General features: G+C 37.4%; 1 protein-coding gene across 4 annotated transcripts in view; it reads right to left on the minus strand.

Moving 5' to 3' along the window:
- The window catches only part of GRIA2 (glutamate ionotropic receptor AMPA type subunit 2), a 180,855-nt gene that overhangs the window by 60,431 nt on the left and 96,557 nt on the right, over positions 1 to 23,867 (minus strand). For all 4 annotated transcript variants that reach the window (XR_006273114.1, XM_043487600.1, XM_043487607.1 and 1 more), the window contains exons 4-6: positions 14,779 to 14,975; positions 10,104 to 10,157; positions 5,328 to 5,489 (exon numbers count right to left, since the gene is read on the minus strand). Coding sequence is in view for 3 of the 4 variants with exons in the window: in XM_043487600.1 (XP_043343535.1) it covers positions 5,328 to 5,489; positions 10,104 to 10,157; positions 14,779 to 14,975 (413 nt within the window). In the remaining variant the exon portion in view is untranslated. The remainder of the gene's footprint in view (positions 1 to 5,327; positions 5,490 to 10,103; positions 10,158 to 14,778; positions 14,976 to 23,867) is intronic.

Raw genomic sequence — 23,867 nt, forward strand, 5'->3', positions numbered from 1 at the left:
GCAAGCGTAACAAATCCATTTATTTCCCATCACAAGATCTGTTGTCACCAGGGCAGCCCATAATCTCTGTGTATCAAACCTACAGCCATCGTCCTCCTCTAGGGCCTTCTGGCTGCTCTCATGCATGTCAAGTTGCTGTAGTTGTGTCCAACTCTCTGTGACCCTATTAAACCATAGCCCATCAGGCTGGTCAATGGAGATTCTCCAGGCAAGAATATTGGAGTGGGTTGCCATGCCCTCCTGCAGAAGATCTTCCTGACCCAGCTATCAAACTTGAGTCTTTTATATCTTCTGCATTAGGCAGATGGGTTCTTTACCACTAGCACCACCTGGGAAGCCCTCAGAATAAGATAAATAATTCCTTAGAAGTCAACAAGGTTGTCTATAAAGTATTCTTTCTCAGAATTCCCTCCAAAGTCCTCTGTTCAACAGCCAGCCTTACAGAAATATTTATATTTTCCTTGCACTGAGGAATTTGTGGGGAGTCATGTTCCCTTCCTTCTTCTAATACTTATCTCTCCCTCAGGTTTTAAATTCCCTATGATTCCCTCAAAAAAGGAAGTCTTTCTTGCTTACAGATCTGGGAATAGGAGCCTCTTCAGGGAACTTTCCTTTGTCTGTTCATTCAGAGAGCCTTTTGCTAAAGAGCTGCTCTGTGCCAGGCCTACTTCTAGGAGCTAGGAACAAACAAAATCAGGGAACAAACAAACACCAACCCAAACCCCTGCCTCCACGGCACTTTCAAGCTGAAGGAGCCAGACATTTAACACAGTAATGAATAAATTCATTATGAATACAGTACCGCAGGAGGTACTAAACAGAAAAAATCTGGAGCAGGGAAACGGCATGGGACACACTCTGATGGGTGGGGAGATTGCAATTTTAAACAGAGAGCCTGTTGCTAGCTTCCTGGAGGAGATGGCATCCGAATAGAGACCACAGAAGGCAGGAGGCTTAGCTTTGCAGATGTGAAGGGGAGAAGAGTCCAGAAGAAGGAAGGTTCAGTGCGGAGGGGGGAAGGTCTCTTGTGTTTAAGAATGGGTAGAAAGGCCACCATAGGTGAAGCAGAGGGAGCAAGGGAACAGCCCAGGAGAGGAAGGCAGGGTGTGTACAGCCACATGAGCCAAAGGGATGCATCTACCTTTTACTCCAATGACATAGATGGCCACTGAGTGGTCTAGAGAGGAACAGTGGTAAAACAGGAGGAAAGGGGCAGACACATTTGAAAGAACAACATAGCCCCAGGATATGACATGATTAGAACTAACTAGATCCAAGATGGTAGATAAGTCAACTTCTACTAGACCTTGAGCTTCAGTATACATTCACCGTAACACTTCAGGAAGCTAAGTGACATACCCTCAGGGGCTATGACAGTTCCAAGGCTGACCATCAAAGACCAAAAAGTGGGTGTGGGCCAATTCCTGGAAATCCCCACCCCTTCTCCCAAAATATCCAGAATACTTCTCCCACTCATTAGCCAATGAAATTAACTGCCCCTATAAAAACTGACAACCCCATACTCTGGGATCATCCTCACCTTTTGAGATGGCCCACGCTCTGTCTGTGGAGTGTGTTTCTCGCTAAATAAATCCACTTCTTACCTGTCATTTTGTCTCTCACTCTCTCACTGAAATCTTTCTGAGCTGAGACATCAAGAACCTGAGCTTCATTAGGTCCCGAGACCAGGTGAGATCTCAGTTAAAAGACCAAGGGTTCAAGTCACAATCTGAGTTACACAGTGTCAGCAGAATAATACAATTTAAGTTTTAAAAAGACCACAAGCCTGGAAGACAGATGGACAAATGTAGAGCAAGGGAATCCAGTCTGGGAAACCACTGCAGCATCCCCAGCAGCAAGGCCATGGTGGCTGGATGTAAGGGGGTGCAGAAGAAGAAGTAGGATGTGCTGACAGATTGGTTGTGGGCTACAGGGCAAGTGAGGAGCCAAGTCCTTGGTTGAAAGGATAACTGTGAAGACAGGGCTGCTACCAACTGACAGTGGAAGACTGTTACAGGAATAATTTTTCAGTGGCTGAAGAGGCAGCAGGGGTGGAAATCAGAAGTTTTAGAAGTGTGTTGATTTCCACACATTAGTAAGATATTTTCCTCCGAAGTTACAAGGTCATTGCTGGTTTCTAGCCTGAAGACAACTGATTTCATGAAGACTAGAAGTTTGTCTTCTGAGACCTGTAAGAGTGCCCACTTGCAAAGTAAAAACTCAGTAAATGTGTATTGAATTGATGAATGATCATTGAACATCAGCAAATCAGTGAAAGAATCAGATTTAAAATCTCAGTGCCACAACTCTAGAGTTACTGTTTTGTACAGGATATAAGAATGAAGAAATTTAACATTTATAATTAATATTTGGTGTTTATTAAAATATGTGAAGTATTGACAATTTAAGATTTTACTTGTATTGACTGATAAGATTGATTTTACTTAGGAAACTATAGTAGCTGCATTAACTTTCAAGGAACACTAAAACTTTAAAATAATCATTAATTTAATAGTCCCACAACTCAATATAAATTATGTAACTTCCAATGCCTAACTGCGGAGAGAATTTGATGCAGTGAACTGTAGTTTTATAAGTTTTCATGCCTATAGCATAAGTTTTTATTGTAATATAATAAAACATGATTTAAAGGATCAAGCAAAGCATCTGGTACAGTCAATGATCCAAAAGAAAATGTGCAAAGAAAGAACCACATTAGCAATTACTTTCACTCCCTTTCCTTGAACAGATCATATATGCCACCTGTTTATATTAGGAAATGGTATATTGTTCCCTATCTAGATTTTGTTCCTTTCTTCTGCCCATGAGAAAAATCACGAGAGAAACAATCATGAAAGTCCTGCCTTGGAGTTACTCTGTTACATCTGTTGACAAATAAAGAGCCTAACCTCTTGGCACTATACCCCTCCCAAATTCCCTGGATTGCTCATGCTATTTCATCAATCTGAATCTTCTTCCCAAGCATCCTCCTCCACTTTTTTTCCTGCTCAACCATGCTCTGCTCAGGCATTCCACCTCGGGAAAGCCTTCTTTTCTGTCCTACCTACCATACTCTCCTAATCAAGTAGGAGCTGCCATATTTTACATGCATTGCTCTGTATTATATTATATTTGCTTATTGACATGTTTGTATCCACCATTGACTGTGGATTAGCAATGGCAAGGGTCAGTTTTTAAAAATACCTTCAGTTCCCAGCTCTCTAGTACATGAGCAATACATGCCCACGTTATGATGAATTCCTAGCCAAAGGCACATCCTCCACATGGATTTTCAGGACCTTTTATCAAGATTCAAAGGCTATATAAGATATATCTCCTATTGGCACCTATGTTTCCAAAGCTATGCTAAATATTGATTAGTCTTTGTAAATGTTGTTTTATTTTTGAGCCTAGATTCAAACAGTGACTCAGAGCCTACTTGTTTTTGTTGTTTTGGGGGATGAAAGTAGAAAATAACAGTTTTATTGCTTTGTGAGGCAAAGGGGGACACAGCAAGCTCGTGCCTTGAAAACCTGTGTGTCCCAATCTGGGAGAAATTGGTGAGGAGTTTTATAGCAATGGTTCAAGGGTGGGGTTTCTGATAAGGATCAGGGTATATGTAGCACCTCCATTCCTTTAATCTGGATTCCTGGCCTTCCCTGAGTTCCAAAGGGCAGGTTCAAACAGTTGCTAATCACAAAAGAACGGAATGTACAGACAAGGAGCAGCCAAGAGACGACAGGGCAGCCTTGGGGCAGGGTCCTGGTTCCCCCTCAAGGGATACACATTACTTTATCTTTAAGCTTTTCTGTGCAACTAAAACCCCCAATAAATGGAAGAGCCTATGCTTTTATATTTATCAGCCTGTGCTCTCTGGAGTGCCCCACAAGGAAGGGCCATCACAAACTCTCTGAAACTTGGTAAAAGAAGCCATCACGGAGCCAGTATGGAAGGAAATGCTACACCAAGAAAGGTCACCAACAAAGCGAAATCTGGTGCTACATCTTGGCAATCTTGGCTACAGTTTTGGCAGAATATTTGTTCTGCCAAATATTGTTGGCAGAACACATTGCCAACAATCTCTCATCCCCCAAATCTGCTTGAACTTTGATGTATGGCACATGAACTTTAATAATGATATGACTTCCATGAGAAAAAAAAAAAATCTTCTTGTTTGCCTTCCTCCTCTCACAGCCGGCAGCTGTGGGAGGCTACAGGATGACGAACACGTCAGCTCCATCTGAGGGTGAGTGCCACATGCAAGCTCCATCAGAGAACTAGACTGGCACCATATCTGGGTGCAGGGAAGCCTGCAATCCCACCGGATGGGATCCACAGTCAGATCCCAGCTGAGAGCAGGTGGAGACAGACGCTGATAGGTGTCCCCTTGATGAATATTGCACCAAGACATGCCCACAAGACCATAGCCCTGTTATACATGCATATGTGCTGAATCTCAGTCAAGGTCACCAAACAAGAAGCCACCTACTTTGGAGAAAAGAAAATTAGTTCTGGGCTATTCTTTAACATCTCATGGGACACTTTAATTCTGTGTCAAATTCTCACAAAATTAAAAGGATCTATTTACACACCCCAAAGTAGAAAACTTCAGAGCTTCTAATTTTTATCTAGCACCAGACTCACAGCCAGATACAAATTTAAAGGCAAACGTTTATATCTGTTTTTTTCCATTTGTGCAGAAAACAAGAGCATCAACTAAAATTCTCCAGGACGTATCAACATAACTGTGAGGGCATCTGTAATAACACTGTTCCTGACTGGTTCTTGCACAACGTGCTTTACAACACACAGATAAACACACTACACATTTGACAATGTTCTGCAACTTTTAATTGTCATATAACTCTAGTTTCATAAAGCAAGTGAACATGATCTCAGCCCACTCACTCTCCCCCAGGTTTTACTCTTATTTCTGCTCTCAATAAGGTGATCAACAGAAGAAAAATAAAAACCTTCCTATCAACAGCAGAAATATTCATATTTGGAAGTAAATAGAGGCCTGTATGTGTACACACAACAAAATACATTGAATAAACAAGTAAAGACTTAAATGTGCCCAAACCCACAGAGCATTCAAAGATTCTTTGATTGCATGAGGCATTATATTTATTTTGTTAATTATTCAAACAAATTTTTTTTTTCTTCTTCATAAGACGTTCCAGAGAACAGGCTAATCATCAGAAGTTAGTTAGAGACAGAGACAGAGATGGCGGTGGAGGTGGAGATGGAAGTGGAGGGGGAGGTAGGGATGGAAGTGGGAAAGGAGATGGAGATGGAGGTGGAGGTAGACCCTGATACACATGTACCTTAATTGTAGTCGTGTGTGCTCCAGGGTATTCTTTTTCTTCTAGTGTTGACCATCTTTCTATAAACTTAGATACCAGAGAATCATCATAGTCCACTATCTGAAATCCAGAGACATTTGCTCCTCCAAACTGAATTTTTAATAGGTCTCCATCAGTAAATCCCTGGGCAGAAAACACATTTATGTCATATTTTCTATTAAGAACCAAGTAGAACTTTGACATTTACCAAATAACTCTATACACTTTGGTTTTGCAAATTTCAAAGAACACCTAAGAGATATAAAAAGCCTATAGTGAATGTTTCATGCATTTTATCAGACAATATTCTTCTTCAGCACTTAGCATCATCTTGGTTTTAGTGGTCCTTAATCAATGATTGTCTACTGGTCCTACTCACATAAAAGTTCTCCAGATTATTCAAATGGAGTCTTATTTATCCTTATCTAAGGAGAATAATGGGGTTTTATTCATTATATCTACAACAGTGCACCGCCAGATATGTAAACATTAAGCCAGTTCTTCAAGAGCTACAACTCTATGAGATGGTTATTTCTATTTAAATTGTTCATTCTCTAAGACAGTATAAAACCTTTTAAAAAAGAAGGAAAGGTTCCAAATGCTTTGTCATTATTTGAGAACAATTAAATTAAACTTGGTTTTTATAAAATGTATTTAATTTTAAAAAATTCACTTCTACTGTACTATTAGAATGAATTCAGTCATCACTAAAACTATCATATGGTGTTTCCACTGACTTCAAATACTGTGCTGACTTAAACTGTACCTCAGTTTGGGAGCACATTCTCTGAATGATGAAATCACAATTTTAAAAAGTCACAATTGTAAATATTTTCACCTTATACACTATTCCATATCATTGTGCAAAAGAAGTGACCCTAAAATGTAAGAGTCTTTTCTTTGTTGCTGATATTAAAATATAGTTTAATATTATTTGTTTGGAGGATAATTATCTATATTTTGTTAGTGAATTATGTTTTTGTTTTTTCTTTTTATCAAAATAATTCAAATAAAGGGAAAATGTATATAACAAAAATCATAGATTTTCTGTTCTGCCCCACACACGCCGTTAGTTAAGCTCTTCAAAATAATCAATTTCAGTAATTTTTGTTTTTCATGTATTTGCCTCCATATTTCTGCATGAAACATTTTTGCTCTTTTTATCCTAACTTAATCATGTTAAGTTTTCTTATGAGTTTATACTTGTGCTAGATGAGTGTGTAAGTCTCATAACCAAACTATCTCTTGTCCCATTTTCATGTTCACTGTTTTCATATTTAAAATCCTGTTATTTAGAGTAAAACCAAACTATGTGCTAGGATTTCATTTTCCTTCTTAAATAATATTTCCTTCTAATGTTCATGATATCTGCATTTTTTCATTACTAGAACTTTCTCTATACTTACCCTTAATTTTTTCCAGTTGCTCCACAAAAAAATTTCATGCTTACACAAGTAGAGCTTTTTTCAAATAATATATTCAAACATTGCAAGTAATCTATTTTTTCTGTGTCCTGGAGCCTTCCTCCTTAATGCTGCAACCTGATTGGTTCCTCTTTCAATTTGCTCTGCCATCGTTCCCCTGAAATGCACCTCCCCACTTTTCTGAGCACATTCTCTGCATCACTTTTCTCTCCTGTTTTACCCCTTCCTTCTGCTAGAGTCCTCAGAAGTCTTCTGAGACGCATGGAGGTACATTTTTGGAGACACTGAATGCCTGTAAATACCATTATTTTGCTCTGACAATTGTCCAGTAGTTTGTCTGGTCAAAACTTAAAATATCAATTTTAAATTGAAATCCTCATAATCTGAAGGCATTGTTCCAGAGACTTTTGTTTTTTATTAAAAATTACAATGTCATTACTTCTAATGATTTTTTGCATGTGACCTGTTTCATACTCCTCCCTGGCCCCCACCTGTCAAAACCTTTAAGGTCTTTTATTTATCTCTGAAATTCCATGATGATATTTCGTTTAAAATATGAAACCTTTTGTCTTTCATTATTCTGTGTACTCAATAGGCAGTTGTGTGTCATTCAATACCAGGAATTTCTTGGAATATTTCTTTGATAATTTCCTTCCCCTTTTTTTCACTGTTTGTGTTTCTACAAAGTTTATTATTAAGATATAACTCTTAGATTAAACAACTGAGTCCCTCGGTCTTCTCCACACACACCATTTTATATTGTATTGTCATTTGGCTACATAATTTGAAAGATTTTCTCAACTTTACCTTCCAAGTTATGCAATTTTACATGTGATTTTAGAAAAAAAAAAAGTTAATTTCCCAGAGCTTCCCAGAGCTCTTTCTTGTTCCTTTTTTTAGCATCCTTTTCTTTTCTTTATGGATAACATCTTCTCCTTTTTTTCTGCACATATTCTTAAAATTTGAAGATTGTTCTGATTCCTGACTGCCCTATTTCTCTTTACTTGTTTATTTGTACTGTGTCCTTCATGGCAAAGATTTTTCTCAAATGCCTAATAATGCTTGGCAGTCTAAGAGGAAGATGCTGAAATGAGTCTTGGAATTTGTATGTGCCCAAGTGGGGCTGGTTGATGAGTAAGCCTCATTGTAAACAGAGTCAGGTGGGTAGATGGCTTTTAATCTGTATATGAAGGGCTGAAGAAAGGAAAATTGCATTCCCTATGACCACTTCTTTATCACTTTATCCCTTTTAATGACATATAAGTAACTGAACAACAGCCTGTTAGGGAGGTTAATCAAGCTTTCAGCAATTCCTAAAGAAATGAGCCAACAATAATATCTGAGGATTTTTCTATCTATTACAACCACTTTTTCTTATACTCATTAGCCACTGGGCAGATAAAGCGTGCAAGTCCAATCAAGAGTTTAGAAGATGAAAGCCCTTCAACTTTGGATGGCATTCTTCAATTTTAAATGTCAGGGAAAATTTCAAGTGCCCTAGAAATTCTCAGAAACTGCAGCACTCTACAGATTCTTTGAATTTACTGATTCACCAGAAGTTCCATATGGTGAGGGTACAAAGTATTTAGAAAAGGAAAAACACCACTTGAATTCAGATAAAATATTAGGTAGATTTTTCCCTAGCAGCATGACAGCAACAAGAAGTTGCTTTTATTTTCGGCTCTTTTTACTTTGGTCATTCAAACACATATTTCCTTTTTCACATCAACTCTCAAATTGATGGACCTCCTTCTGTCATTATTTCTCCATGTTCTGATATAACTTCTCCATCTGGACATTTTTAAAGATCACAGCTTTCAGTGTGGCTCTAAGCTGTTCATCAAATGGCACAATTCACATGGGGAGTGACTGTCCAGACTGTTCCCTGCACAGAACGGTTCTGGAAAGACTGATAACAGAAATGCATTTATTTTAACTCTTGCTTCTCTAGTCAGGAGTCATTTAGGGTCTATAAGCCAACTGGTAATTAAGTTTTAAGGAATTTTTAGAGTAGCTATTTCATTGCCAAACAGAAATTTTATATTGAACAACCAGCTTTTCCCAATAGCATGTATGTCTGGGATTTAATATTCTTTATCAATGCTGAAAACAATATTTATCACTTGTAAAGTTGTGGGCTTTTTCCATCTCTCCAAGACTACTAGAAGTAATGTCTTGTGATATAACAATCTAATATCCCAGAAGCCATGACACAGATCTTCATTCGTATGAATAGGAAACCTCAGAGTCCTGTAATGCTGTGGAGAATACATCCTCATTCTCTTCTTTTGTCCCTCTTCTAATCACGTTTTTCCTCAGGTTGGGGAGAGGCAGCCCTCAATTACACAGAGTCACATTTAATAAAGATCATTAACCTTTGGAGCAATAAAAACTGGAGCTCATTTTATTTCTGACTTAAAAATTGTTTTGAAAAATGGAAACATCTAGTGATAATTCTAAATTGACTTGATTATACTGAAGAAAGGGAGATGCAATTAACCACTGGGATGTTTCAATATAGGGGCTTCTCAGGTGATTCAGTGGTAAAGATTCCGCCTGCCGACACAGGAGATGCGGGTTTGATCCTCGGGTGGGAAGATCCCCTGGAGGAGGAAATGGAAACTCACTCCTGTATTCTTACCTGAGAAATCCCATGGACAGAGGAGCCTGGCGAGTTACAGTCCATAGGGTCGCAAAGAGAGACAACTGAGCAATACACACATGTGTTTCAGTATAATCTTAATTTTAGGGGAATCTCAAAGACAAAGTGATCAACTGTAGTAATTCAGTTTTCATTGTGTTGCTTTTACAGCAAGTAGGAAATCAGAAATAAATAATATATAACATACCGATATTCTATGTATTTTCCAGGTTTTCTTTGCACTAAGACCAGTCTCACAAATGTGTACTTACTATATATATATATATATATATATATATATATATATATATATATATATATATATAAAATAAATGGGTAAAGGGTAACATTTATAAATTATAGTGACAGAAACAAGAGGAAATTTGGACAATAAAATTTTATCTTTTTGAAAATTTTCCCTCAGTTAAAATATGCCTTGTAACACAAAGTGTAACCTTGTCAAATATTGTTCTATCATTTCTTACATCATTTATAATAATAAGAAAGTGATTAGAAAATATAAAGTGGAAAGTAAATCTAAAACATAACAAATTCAGAAAAACATCACCACTTCTAACTGACCAGTGTAATCAAAATGTGTTTTTAAAAATACCATTGATAAATCCTGGCCATTGATTGCTTTTAATTTATAGGCATCTCTATTAAGATAATAACTATCATTAATTCACCTACCAGATTTGCAATGATGTAATGGTACCCTTTAACATGTTTTCCAATGGTAATAACCTGACAAAGATAAAAAAACAAATGTAAGTAATGCAAATGTAAAATTACTTATGACTTGATTCAGAAAATTTTTAAAAATTATTTACTATGTTTCTTGATCATCTACAAAGAGTTATATTTGATAAAACATGATTATCAAATTCAGGGACTATTTCTTTCAGAAAAAAGTAGCCATATATTTCAGTGCTTTATAAATTTTACCATTCAAGAAGCCAACTAAAAAAAAAAATAATTGCCTTGGTTTTGTTAACAGTGAAAATCCATAAAAAGTCATAATTTTATTCCTACGACAGCTACCTTTTTTTTTCTTCAAAGAAACATAGACATCTGAAACCAACATCTAAGATTTTATATTCACAATCTACTTTCAAAGATAGACACATATGTGTTTTATAATAGCACATGAATTTTAAAAGAATATTAAGAAGCATATAATAGAATTCTAACAGAGGCCTGTAAAATAATATTCTAATCTTAAGAATCTTGAAATAATTGTAGCCTAGTTACAATGAACATTGTTATTTCCAGTTTGAAACAGCAAAATATCAAGGAAGCTAATTTTTCGCCACAAATCCAAGTCAAAAATCAATGGCGAGATACACACCAAATGGAACAAGCAATTGTTGATAATGCTCACAACAATCTTGGACATTACTGAATCAACTGGACCCCTCACTGATCTAAATCACTTATAAGGAAAAGTGGGTGAAGCAGTCATGCTGTAGAGTGGTACTTAGATACTCACCTGTAATTTCTATTTTTAAGGAGTCACACCTATGGAAAGCATTACATGCTAATAAACATTGGAAAACATTAGCTCAGTCCCTTATTAAACAATTTTGGGGGCTTCTCTTTGCTTTTAGCAAGATGATCAAAATCCTCCATATGTAGCAAAATCCAGGTCCACCTTTTCCGTCTCTAACTAGAGTTAGAGTCATCTTTCAGTTTGCACAAAAGGCTTCTTTCCATCACCTCAGGGCTCTCATAGATCCCATTTACTCTGCTTGGAAAGTTCCCCCACCACCATATTTTTTGTCTCTTGAGGCACAGTGAATCCCAGCCTAAATCTCTGCTTCCTAGAAGATTCCCTTCCTGAATTCACTTCCTCATCCCAGTCAAAGTCAGGTGCTCAAAGAGCAAGTGAAAGTCGCTCAATCTTGTCTGAGTCTTTGCAACCCCATGGACTATACAGTCCATGGAATTCTCCAGGCCAGAATACTGGAGTGGGTAGCCTTTCCCTTCTCCAGGGGGCCTTCCCAACCCAGGATCGAACCCTATCAAAAAGCAAGTGGAAGGCCAAGCCCTAGGATTCCACCATATGTCACCACTCCCCCACATGGCAGACTTTGCTTCTAAGTGGTCATTATTTGGAAGAGAGTTCGGGCTTATACTATTTTCCAATTTACTTTTATGTTACACAACTAAATTGCCTTTTCCCAGAAAAAGAACACTCTGTATCAAAGGTAGGATTTTGAAGAAAAGATATCCTCTTAAATGAAATGCATTTTAATTAACATAAGCTGAATTCAGATGGTCATGTCTCATATTTCCTACTGGCATCTTTTGACTGTGTTTACTGGTCATCCTACTGTGCATGTCTTCCTTCTGGGAATTAAGAAAAATCACAGTATAAATGGTGCTACCAGAAGTAGAAGTCCTTGACTTGTGTGTTCATTAACAGAAAGGAGAAATATGAAAATGGTCTACTTCTGTCTAAGAGTTAGTATCAGCAAAAAAATCATATCTCTATTTTATGGAGCCATTTGTATTATACTAACAACAGTAAGTTTGTTAATTTCTAAATGCTTTTGATGTCTGAGTCCTTTTCCCACCTAACCACAACTAGAAATATGTGTTTCTAAGATTTTATTAAGTGATAAAGTACTCAAGACTAACATTGTTTAATTCTATTTCTAACTAATTTAAACTATTAGGAATATAAAGTTTTATTTCATCTCCATTCTCTTGACAGAGGGAATAAATAGTGTTTCCTTTTCTAAATATACCATAGTCCTACATTTTGCCTAGTAAATGCTATTCAACAAAAGCCTTCAATGATCTCCCAATTGAAATTACTTTTGTGTTCAACTTTTTTTCTCATAATATCCTGTTCTGTTCCTTAATAGTATACAGCATTATTATAGCTGCATATTTATGGGACTGTAAAACATCATGACTGTTCACCTTGATGGGGCAGGCCAGTTCTGTTTAACATTATGTTTTTGGATCTACTGCAGTGCCTGTCTGGCAAACATTAGATGCTCAGAGAAATTTATTGAACAAACACATGAAGGCTTGAACACAAGCCAGCCAGCCAAGTGGTACCCGTGTGTGAACCTTTCATAAATCTTCCAACTCCTGTTAAGACTGATACTTCCTCCTCCGTGCTCTTAGACCACACTGTATTATAACCTGCAATACTGTAGCATTGATTATGTGTGCACACTTTCCTTCCCCTCTAAGCAGTGAATTCACTGGGTGCAGTCAAAGATCTTGCTTCCCTTTCTCTGTATCCCTCATTCCAGACACATATAATGTCCTCAATAAATGCACACATGCACATTGTACATTCAAATAAAATATATGCCCAAGATACCGTGTACATTTTGAATGGATGTTAATCACAATCATGTATTATTTGTTTCAAAACATTCCATTCCATGAAGGAATGTCATTTGCAGCAACACTGATGGATCTAGAGATTATCATACTAAATGAAGTAAGCCAAAGACAAATACCATATGATATTATTTACATGCAGCATCTAAAATATGATACAAAGGTACTTACATATGAAACAGAAATGGACTCACAGATATAGAGAACAAATTTGTGGTTGCCAAGGGGGAGAGATAGGAGAGTGAAGGACTGGGATTTGGGGATTAGCAAATTCAAACTATTATATATAGAATGGATAAATAACAAAGCCCTACTGTATAGGACAGAGAACTCTATTCAATATTCTGTGATAAAGCACCATGGAAAAGAATATGAGAAAGAATGCATATATATATATATATATATATATATATATATATAACTGAATCACTTTGCTCTACAGGAGAAACTAACATTGTAAATCAACTATTCTTCAATAAAATAAATTTTAAGAAGTTCCATTCCATATATTCCCAGTTGCTCTCATAGTTTCTTTCTTCTAGTTTTAAAAGAAATATTTTCATATAGGTTTTCACCAACAGGTATTATGATGAGTCATGACTACATAAAATTTTAAAACCAATGACTGATGAACTATTATTAAAATTCAGTTTTAATGAGAATCTCTTCTGAAATTCAAATGAGTTGTTGAGGTCATATTTGAACAAGAGGCCTTCAAGTTAAAAACAATCCCAGACTCACCTCCTGAGATAAGAATTAAGACTGTTCTACTGATATGTTCACTTCTCTGACATACAACATTTTGTTCTTCCTCATAACACACTAGTTTTTTTCACTTATTCAATAATATTTTATGAGAGATCTATTTTGTATATCTTAGACCTTGTATCATTCTTTATTAATTAAAGCTTCATCAACATTTACATTTGCAAAATGCTTTGTGTTATATGGATTAATGAATCTAATTTTCTCTTCAAAGCTTAGAGAGACAATAAGTGCATAGTAAACTGCATATTTTATTTCCAACCTTATATTATTCCAAGGAATAATTTTATATATATCCATTTATATATGTAAATAACATACAAATAGAATACATATATATCATTATTCTAAGGAAAATATAAATATACATTTTTAGTTGGAAAAGAAGCAGATCCCAGTGGAGGATACTTCAGTCAGTAAATCCTGATGCTTTTCACCACCACCCCTGGTCATCCCCTATCTGTATAACATAAATGACTTTATTTCTATCCCTTGACTATCACTACATGGCTGTCCTATCCTGAAAGATCTTACATTTTGAAAGAAAAACCGCGTGAAGAGCACAGATAAAGCATCTTTATCTCTGGCATCATAGTAAAATATTGCAAATTAATACATCTAGTTTACTTCTCAAACAGAAAGGACGAAGTGTATTTCTCCTATGTATTTTATTTTCATAGATTAATAGTTTCATAAGTGACACAAAATCTACCTACTAGGAGGAAAATTTTTCTTCTTGGAAAAATAAACACATGCTTTGTCTGAAGACCTAAACCCACTCAGACAACAATCCAGGTTTAGCAAGCCACACTGTATCCTAAATGTTTGATCCTTCATGTCTTACCAAAGAATTCACATATTACTTACTTTCCCCTTAGGACCCAGACTTATTTTCACTTAATCTGTGTCTATTTCTTTATCTCTAAAAAGTGCAAGGGAATTGGATTTTAAATTTCCATTTCAAAATGCTGAAGTTTAGGACAACAATTACCATACACAACATGAGCCAGGAATCATGTACTGAATATATGTAAGAATTAGTGTGATGGGTCAGCGTTGCTGGGGACCCCCTGCTATTGCTCACTGAAGCCAGAGATAATCTAACTGATGATCTGTGCGGTGTCCTCCCTCAGCCGTCAAAAACTGCTGCGCCAGCATCTCACACACACACTCTGCAAACGCTGACACTGCACGCAGCCTCTAAATTTGGTGCCTTAGGAAACAGAGAGGAGCCAACCTGGTCTACGATGTCGTTGACTTTGTCCCGCTCACAGTCCAGGATGACACGCCGCTCCTTTTTCAGCTCCAGATCCTGGAAGAGGGAGCGGTAGGTCTCATCTTTCTTGTCGTTGTTAATGTTCCCCACATTGATGGCAGTCACTTGCCACTTCTTCTCGGCAGCAGAATCCAGCACGGCCTGCAGAGTGGACAAGCCTAGGAAGGCAGAGAGACGTGGGCCCTGATGAGGAGGCTGGAAAAAGGCAGAACCGCGCTGGAAAACGGACAGCAAATATGTTTCGAAGGCCGATATTTTTGTGCAATTAAGGGGATGCTGACACCTCTAAAAAGGTACAGCTAAAATCCTTATCAACATCCACTGATTTCCACTTTACATCAAAAGCTCTTTCCTTTAACTGCCATTGTTATGATAGAAAGAGTCATAGTTTGAGGAAAAATCACACCCCTTTCTTTCAGCCCCCTTTCCTCAACTGTCTTCCTCTGAATAGTACCAAAGTGTGATTTTTTTTTTTTTTTAATACTTTGGGGTTTTGTTTTGTCTTGTTTTGTTTGTTTTGGCCACACTGAGCAGCATGTGAGATCTTAGTTCTCCGAGGAGGGTTTGAACCTGCACCCTTGGCAGTCTGTAAAAGCTGTAATAGCACACAGTCCTAACCACTGGCTGCTGCTGCTGCTGCTGCTAAGCCGCTTCAGTCGTGTCTGACTCTGTGCGACCGCATAGACTGCAGCCCACCAGGCTCCCCCATCCCTGGGATTCTTCAGGCAAGAACACTGGAGTGGGTTGCCATTTCCTTCTCCAATGCATGGAAGTGAAAAGTGAAAGTGAAGTCGCTCAGTCATGTCCGACTCAAAGCGACCCCATGGACTGCAGCCTACCAGGCTCCTCCGCCCATGGGATTTGCCAGGCAAGAATACTGGAGTGGGTTGCCATTGCCTTCTTCTCCTAACCACCGACTGCCTGGGAATTCCCTATTTTTGTTGTTGTTGGTTTACTTGTTTTTGCTTTTTTTTGGGGGGGGGGGGAGCTGTTTCAATGTGGACCATTTCTGAAGTCTTTATTTGTTACAGTATTGCTTCTGTTGTTTATATTCTGGTTGGTTTTTTTTTTTTTTTTTTTTCACTTCAAGGCATGTGTAATCTTAGTTCCCTGACCACTTATTGAACCCACATTCCCTGCATTGGAAGGTGAAGTCTTGACCAATGGACTGGGGAAGTCTCTATCTGTGGCTTTAACAAAATAAAAAGACATTCCATTCGTTCTTGTACAGAATGGAAAAGTAACATTTGTTTATCTATGACACTGTATTTCACATTATCCTGAAGAGGCTGAGTCGGTTTTCAGTGAGATTAGTCTATGTGGGTCTCTGTGAGCCTAAAAGCCAATCATCTCTGAGGCTCTATTTCCTCCTATCATTTTCTAGTCAGTAGGTGTTTTCTTCCTCAGCCTTCTGTTATATCATTTTTGTGTGTGTTATTGGGACTAATGCTGCAGAAATCACATGTTTGCCTCTTAACCAGATGGGCAGCCAGCTTTCACGCACATATTAGTTACATTTACTTAACTTCTGAAATGTGAGACCACTCTGCTAGTATTAACCACTTATAGCATCATACAACTTAGAAAATGGTATTTTTATTTTTAGTTGTTCACACATTACCTCATATGTAGGATTTGGAGGAGGAACACTTTGGGAATATCTTTCTTAAAGTTAATTCTGCCATTTAACATTTGGAAAATCAGTATATAAACATGTTTTTCATGTTACTTCAACACTTTATAGCCAAAACAAATTCAGCACATCTACAAAGACCTTAATGGACAAAAAAATCAAGGCTCCAAAAAGAATTCAGGTCTCCTCACATCATCCTTATTCCAGACAGACAAGACTATTGATCCTCTTTTATCCACAGAATGTGGGACTTACCCAGTTTAATCACATGACTCTAAAAGCTTTATTCATGTACTGAACTTAATGTAAATCTACTTACCACAACAAAAAAAAAATATGTGCACTCTAAATCTTGTTGAAAATTACCTGATCCTGGAAAATACTGTTAAAGTTTTTACTGATTCTATACTGGCCAAGGATATTTAAGAAGGGTCTAGAACATCTTGTTACACCATAAAGCAAGGAAACTGCAAAACTGCCAGCGCTTGGTCAAAGACTCAGAAAACAATTTGAGAAAAATCACTTTAAATAAAGATGAGGCAATGTGAACATCAGTAAGAATAATATCTACAAAAGAGTTAAATATATACATTTTTAAAATCCATAAATTAGCAATGACAGTTAATAAAGACATGTGATTGCCTTTGAAAGATGCCATTTGATGGCTTTTTGAAAGGAGTCAAGTAACTATTTTGAAAACTGGTAAATAAAGGAAAATAAACAAGCTTTTTTCCTGCCTTTTCTATATAAACTCTACTCAGATAATTAAGGGAGGTTTTTCTTTTTGGAAAAAACTCCAGCTACTAAATGGTGAAATAATACAGATTCAGAATTATAACCAATCTTGTAACACCAAGTGAATTAATGAACCAAGACAACAATGGTTAACTAATGCTAACAACACAAAAAGAGAGAAAAGATGGCCAGAAGTTACCTTTCAAATGGGGATACTCAACATCACCTATGCAGTATTCACACCAAAAAAGCTAATGTGAACCTCAACAAGCATCTAGATCTAATTAGCCTTTTATGAGGAATATAGGCAATGTGTTAAATGCCACAGTGGTGCAATCATCAAATTACAAACTGTGGGAATCTCTTCAAGAAAATTAGAGATACCAAAGGAACATTTCGTGCAAAGATGGAGACAATAAAGAACAGAAACGTTATGGACCTAACAGAAGCAGAAGATACTAAGAAGAGGTGGGAAGAATACACAAAAACTATACAAAAAGGATCTTAATGACCCAGACAATTACGATGGTGTGATCGTTCACCTAGAGCCAGACATCCTGGAGTGCAAAGTCAAGTGGGCCTTAGGAAGCATCACTGTGAACAAAGCTAGTGGAGGTGGTGGAATTCCAGCCGAGCTATTTCAAATCCTAAAAGATGATGCTGTGAAAGTGTTGCACACATATTTTGCAATATGCCAGCAAATTTGGAAAATTCAGCAGTGGCCACAGGACTGGAAAAGGTCAGTTTTCATTCCAATCCCAAAGAAAGGCAATGCCAAAGAATGTTTAAACTACCACAAAATTGCACTCATCTCACACACTAAGTAATGCTCAAAATTCTCCAAGTGAGGCTTCAATAGTACCTGAACCGAGAACTTCCAGATGCTTAAGCTGGATTTAGAAAAGGCAGAGAAACCAGAGATCAAATTGCCAATATCCACTAGATCATGGAAAAAGTAACAGAATTACAGGAAGACATCTACTTCTGCTTCATCAGGGCTTCCCCGATAGTTCAGTTGGTAAAGAATCCGCCTGCAAAGCAGGAGATCCCAGTTCAGTTTCTGGGTGGGAAAGATCCGCTAGAGAAGGGATAGGCTACCGACTCCAGTATTCTTGGGCTTCCTTTATGGCTCAGCTGGTAAGGAATCTGCCTACAATGCGGGAGACCTGGGTTCGATTCTTGGGTTGGGAAGATCCCCTGGAGAAAGGAAAGGCTACCCACTCCGGTATTCTGACCTAGAGAATTCCATGGACTGTATAGTCCATGGGGTCGCAAAGAGACAGACAGGACTGAGCAACTTGCACTTTCACGCTTCACTGACTACTCTAAAGCTTTGATTGTGTGGGTCACAACAAACTGTGGAAAATTCTTCAACAGATGGGAATACCCGACCTTACCATTCTCCTAACATACCCATATGCAGGTCAAGAAGCAACAATTAGAACCAGACATGGGACAATGGACTAAGTTCCAAAGTGGGAAAGGAGTATGCCAAGGATGTATATTGCCACCCTGCATATTTAACTTATATGCAGAGTACATTATACAAAATGCCAGGCTAGATGAAGCACAAGCTGGAATCAAAATTGCTGGGAGAAATATCAATAACCTCAGATATGCAGATGACACCACCCTATGGCAGAAAGCAAAGAGGAACTAAAGAGGAGAGTGAAAGTGAAAGAGGAGAGTAAAAGTGTTGCCTTAAAACTCAACATTCAAAAAACTAAGGCCATGGAATCCTGTCCCATCATTTCATGGCAAATAGATAGGGAAACAATGGAAACAGTGACAGACTTTATTTTCTTGGGCTCCAAAATCACTGCAGATGGTGACTGCAGCCATGAAACTGAAACACACTTGCTCCTTGGAAGAAAAGCTATGACAAAGCTAGACAGCATATTAAAAAGCAGAGACATTAGTTTTCTGACAGAGGTACATACAGTCAGAGCTATGATTTTTCCAGTAGTCATGTATGGATGTGAGACTTGGACATAAAGAAAGCTGAGCACTGAAGAATTGATGCTTTTGAACTGTGGTGTTGAAGAAGACTCTTGAGAGTCCTTGGACTGCAAGGAGATCCAACCAGTCCATCCTAAAGGAAATCAGTCCTGAATATATTCATTGGAAGGACTGATGCTGAAGCTGAAGCTCCAATGCTTTGGCCACATGATGTGAAGAACTGACTCATTGTAAAAGACCCTGATGCTGGGAAAGATTGAAGGCAAGAGGAGAAGGGGACGACAGAGGATGAGCTGGCATCACCAACTCAATTGGCATGCGTTTGAGCAAGCTCCTGGAGATGGTAAAGGACAGGGAAGGCTGTCATGCTGTAGTTCATGGGGTCCCAATGGTGGGACATGACTGAGTGACTGAACAGACTGACAGACTGTGAGGAAACTCTATATCACTTTATAAAAGGCTTAAGAGATATGTCAACCAACTGGATATATGGGGCTCATTTTTATCCTGACTCAAACTATGAAAACAGCAGGTGATGTTAGAAACAAATTAATGTTAACTTGCCTATATATGATAATAATACTGTGGTTATATTTAAACCAAGAGAATTATTCTTTCAAAATACAAACTGAAATATTTATAGATGAAATAACAGGATATGAAGTATCTGCTTGAAAATAATGGTGAAGGGTAGAAGGATAGAGATAAAATGATATTCCTCTTATCAGTCATTAATAAAGTTAGGGTCCTGGAGGGTCTCCATATTATTCTGTCCTTGTTGTTATTTAAAATATTTCATAATGAAAATTAAAAATAATTTACTTCCATTTCAAATTGAAAAGTAGAAGCATAAATTAAACTTAAAATGAATTGTGTGGAGTTTTGGGGCAAAACAACAAACTCAGTTTACTCCATTTGGTCTTGTAACAACAATAAAAATTAAATTAAAATAAACAAGATTTTCTCAAGGGATAATTTAAATAGAGACTACATTCCATTGTAAAAAAAATATATTAATGGTAAAGCTTCTTTCAAAAAATTTGGGGATCATCTATGATTTCCATTCACTGTAAATAAACAGCCAGGTTTCCCAGATGGCTGGTAAAGAAACACCTGCCAATGCAGGAAGCACAAAAGACACAATCTTTCCAGGATGTAATTCAAGTCCTTTTCTTGATTTTCATCATCAGTGAGGACAGTACCACAGTTGGTCATCAGAATCAATTCCATAGCTATTAATATGCTTGAAAACAGTTATTAAGTTCATTCAGTTGTCTTTTCTACTAGGAAAAAAAAAAAGCTAATTTTCTAAACTTTTTTCCACTGTCAAGGTCCTACCTTTTCACATTCCAATCATGATGTGACTCTGCTTCGTCACCTCTTTAAAAACTACAGATCAGTTTTACATATACATACGCATGTGTGTGCACTAAGTCACTTCAGGCGCGTCTGACTCTTGGTGACCCCACGGACTGTAGCCCTCCAGGCTCCTCAGTCCATGGGATTCTCCAGGCGAGAAGACTGGGGTGGCTTGCCCTGCCCTCCTCCAGGGGATCTTCTAGACCCATGGATCGAACCTGCGTCTCCTGCATTTCAGGCTGGTTCTTTACCACTGCGCCACCAGGGAAGCCCACACGTACGAATATTTCTTTCCTTTTGGACTTGCTTCCCATTTCAGGTCCCCGCAGAGCGCTGAGTCCCGTGTGCTGTACCGCAGGTTCTCATCAGGTGTCTATTTTATACATATACCAATAGTGTATATGCGTCAATCCCAGCCTCCCTATTCATGTCATATCCCCCTTTTCTCCCTTAGTATACATGTTTGTTCTCTACATCTCTGTCTCTATTTCTGCTTTGCAAGTAAGATCATCTATAGCATTTTTCTAGATTCCACATCGATATACAGTATTTGTTTTCCCCTTTCTGACTTCCTGCACTCTGTTTGACTGTCTCTGTGATGACCTAAATGGGAAGGAAATCCAAAAGAAGAGGGGGTGTATGTGACTGTGAAGTGGATTCACTTTGTTGCAGAGCACACACTAATGCAACATTACAAAACAGCTATACCCCCAAAAAGAAATATTAAACCCACCTGGCCCAAGACCTCTCTGCCAAAACTTAAGCACGTTGTTTTTCTTTTTCATACTTAGTATTTGAAGCTATCATATACAAGCACAAATAAAAATTCTCTTTCTGCACACCTTAAATAATCATATCATGGGTGATGCTCTATATGTTATAGATTATCATATAGCACTTATACATGAGCTTCCTTTTGGCTAAGCAATAAATTACTTCATGTTGCTTGCATTTATTATGAAGTTTACCACATACTAAATTATAATAATTTCTTAATATTCCGTCCTATCCACCATGAGGCTTCCCTGGTGGCTCAGTGGTAAAGAACCCCCTGCCAATGCAGGAGACACAAGAGATATGGTTTTCATCCCTGGGCCGGAAAGATCCCCTTGGAGGAGGAAATGTCAACCCACTCCAGTATTCTTGCCTGGAGAATCCCATGGGCAGTGGAGCCTGGTGGGCTACAGTCTGTAGGGTTACAAAGAGATGCACATAACAGCGACAGAACATGCATGCACACCTATCAACCAACATATATAACAAGACATCTTAAATATAAATGCTAATATGTAAATGTTGGAGAAGGAAATGGCAACCCACTCCAGTACTCTTGCCTGGAAAATCCCATGGACAGAGGAGCCAGGTAGCCTACAAGCCACGGGGTCACAAAGAGTCGGACATGACTGAGTGACTAAACTAAACTAAACTAAATATGTAAATGAATCTTGAATGATATATTTAAACCTAACATTCACTGTCAGTTCACCTTGTCCAAAATATGGAGATGATATATAAAATCAATAAAGATGCATTTAAAGAAATGGCTGAATCAAACTCATCCATTTTATGTATCAAAAATAACTCACAGTTGTTGTGGATTCTGTTACTAAAACTCTCAGAATTAATATTTTGCAATCTCAAAAACCCCCCAAAATACATCCATTTATTGATGCTAAACTGCCCAGATGGTACAACATCAGAAATGACTTTAGTTTCATCAGGAGACATGGAAGAATATTCAATCGTCTCCTAAGAACAGCCAGAAATAATTCACAAACCATGGGCTGATCTGTCTCATATTTTGAGACTGATGTCCTGGGCTTATTAATCTGTATTTTCAGATTTGTTTTTTTAGTAATAGTAACTGACTCTCAAGTATTTTCTCAATGTGGTCTGCCATTTCCCTAAAACTAAGAGTTTTGTATTATGTCTAGTTATATACAGTTAATAGATAATTTAAAAAAATTTTTAAATTCACTGACTATGCATATCACAAATATTATGGTGAAACTAAATTATTCATACAAAACACAAATTAATGCTTTTAGTGTCTTGGTAACATATTCTAATTAGGGAAGTAAGTATTACCTCTTTCCCTTCCACATAAACTAGCCTAGAAGTATCTTTATAAATACATTCATCACTTAATTCAGAATATAAACTTGTATGAACAATGGGAATTCTATATAAATATTGGTTTGTTTAAAACTTTTAGTAGCTGGTTATTCGACTGGTATCTGTACCACTAAATCAGGATATATAAATCCTGGCTTAATTTCTTGTTATTTCATTGCTTAGGACAAAGAAAATTTGAGATACACAATTGTTCATCTACAAATAGAAAAAAAATCTGGAAAATGAACTGTTCTATCTAATAAATGTACTTAAAATATATTCTGAAAACTCTCAAGAATATTATAGAACTCTAAAATTAAGTTCTATACTCTAACTAAAGGCTCAGATTTCTGGATAGAAGAAAGAATGGCTAAAGTACTGTTAACTTATTTCTTTACTGTATTGCTTCTTCATGAGCTTAACTGTTGCTGGATTAGTTATAGTTGTATAACCTATTCATAAGTTGACAATCTCCCTAAATCTTCTCTCCAAGTATTACTAGAAGCAGTTAACAGTCTCATCTTGAGCTCATGTTCACAATACTGTGACAAAGTTATAGAAAAACCTACAGCCCCTGAACAAATGAAGTCTAAATGTCTTGCATGCATGAGGAGTCTCTTCAGTTGTGTCCAACTTTGTGAGACCCTATGGACTGTAGCCTGCCAGGTTCCTCTGTCCACGGGATTCTCCAGGAAAGAAGACTGAAGTGGGTTGCCATTTCCTTCTCCAGGGGATCTTCCCAACCCAGGGATTGAACCTGTGTCTCTTATGTCTCCTGCATTGGCAGGCGGGTTCTTGACCAGTAGTGACACCTAGGAAGCCCCTTAAATATCTGAGTTTTCACATTAATGGGTGGGATTAAAAATGACTACTGCAAATAGTTCTATTTCATTCAGACTATGTCTTTTTTCTTAAAAATATTTTCTTTGTTCCGTTTAAAATTCACTGCCCTTATTCATCTTTCAGGCACAGAAATTAATATTTATGATCACTAAATCAAAGCAGCATGCCTAGACCAGACTAGATTAACATATATTTCCCTCTCTGACTTTCTCAGGAACATGGTAAAAAAAATTTATAATTTGGAAGCATTTTTATTCCATTCATGGTGCCTTTTTAGAACTGGAATCAATGTGCCTTTCCTTCAGGGAAAAACAGTATGGTTCAAAATTAAAACCAAGTTATAAATCATTAGTTCTGGTTTTACCTACTGTCTACAGAAATGTATTACCTTACTTTATCAACATGA

This window comes from Cervus canadensis, chromosome 1, assembly GCF_019320065.1.
Source record: "Cervus canadensis isolate Bull #8, Minnesota chromosome 1, ASM1932006v1, whole genome shotgun sequence".
Classification (NCBI taxonomy): domain Eukaryota; kingdom Metazoa; phylum Chordata; class Mammalia; order Artiodactyla; family Cervidae; genus Cervus; species Cervus canadensis.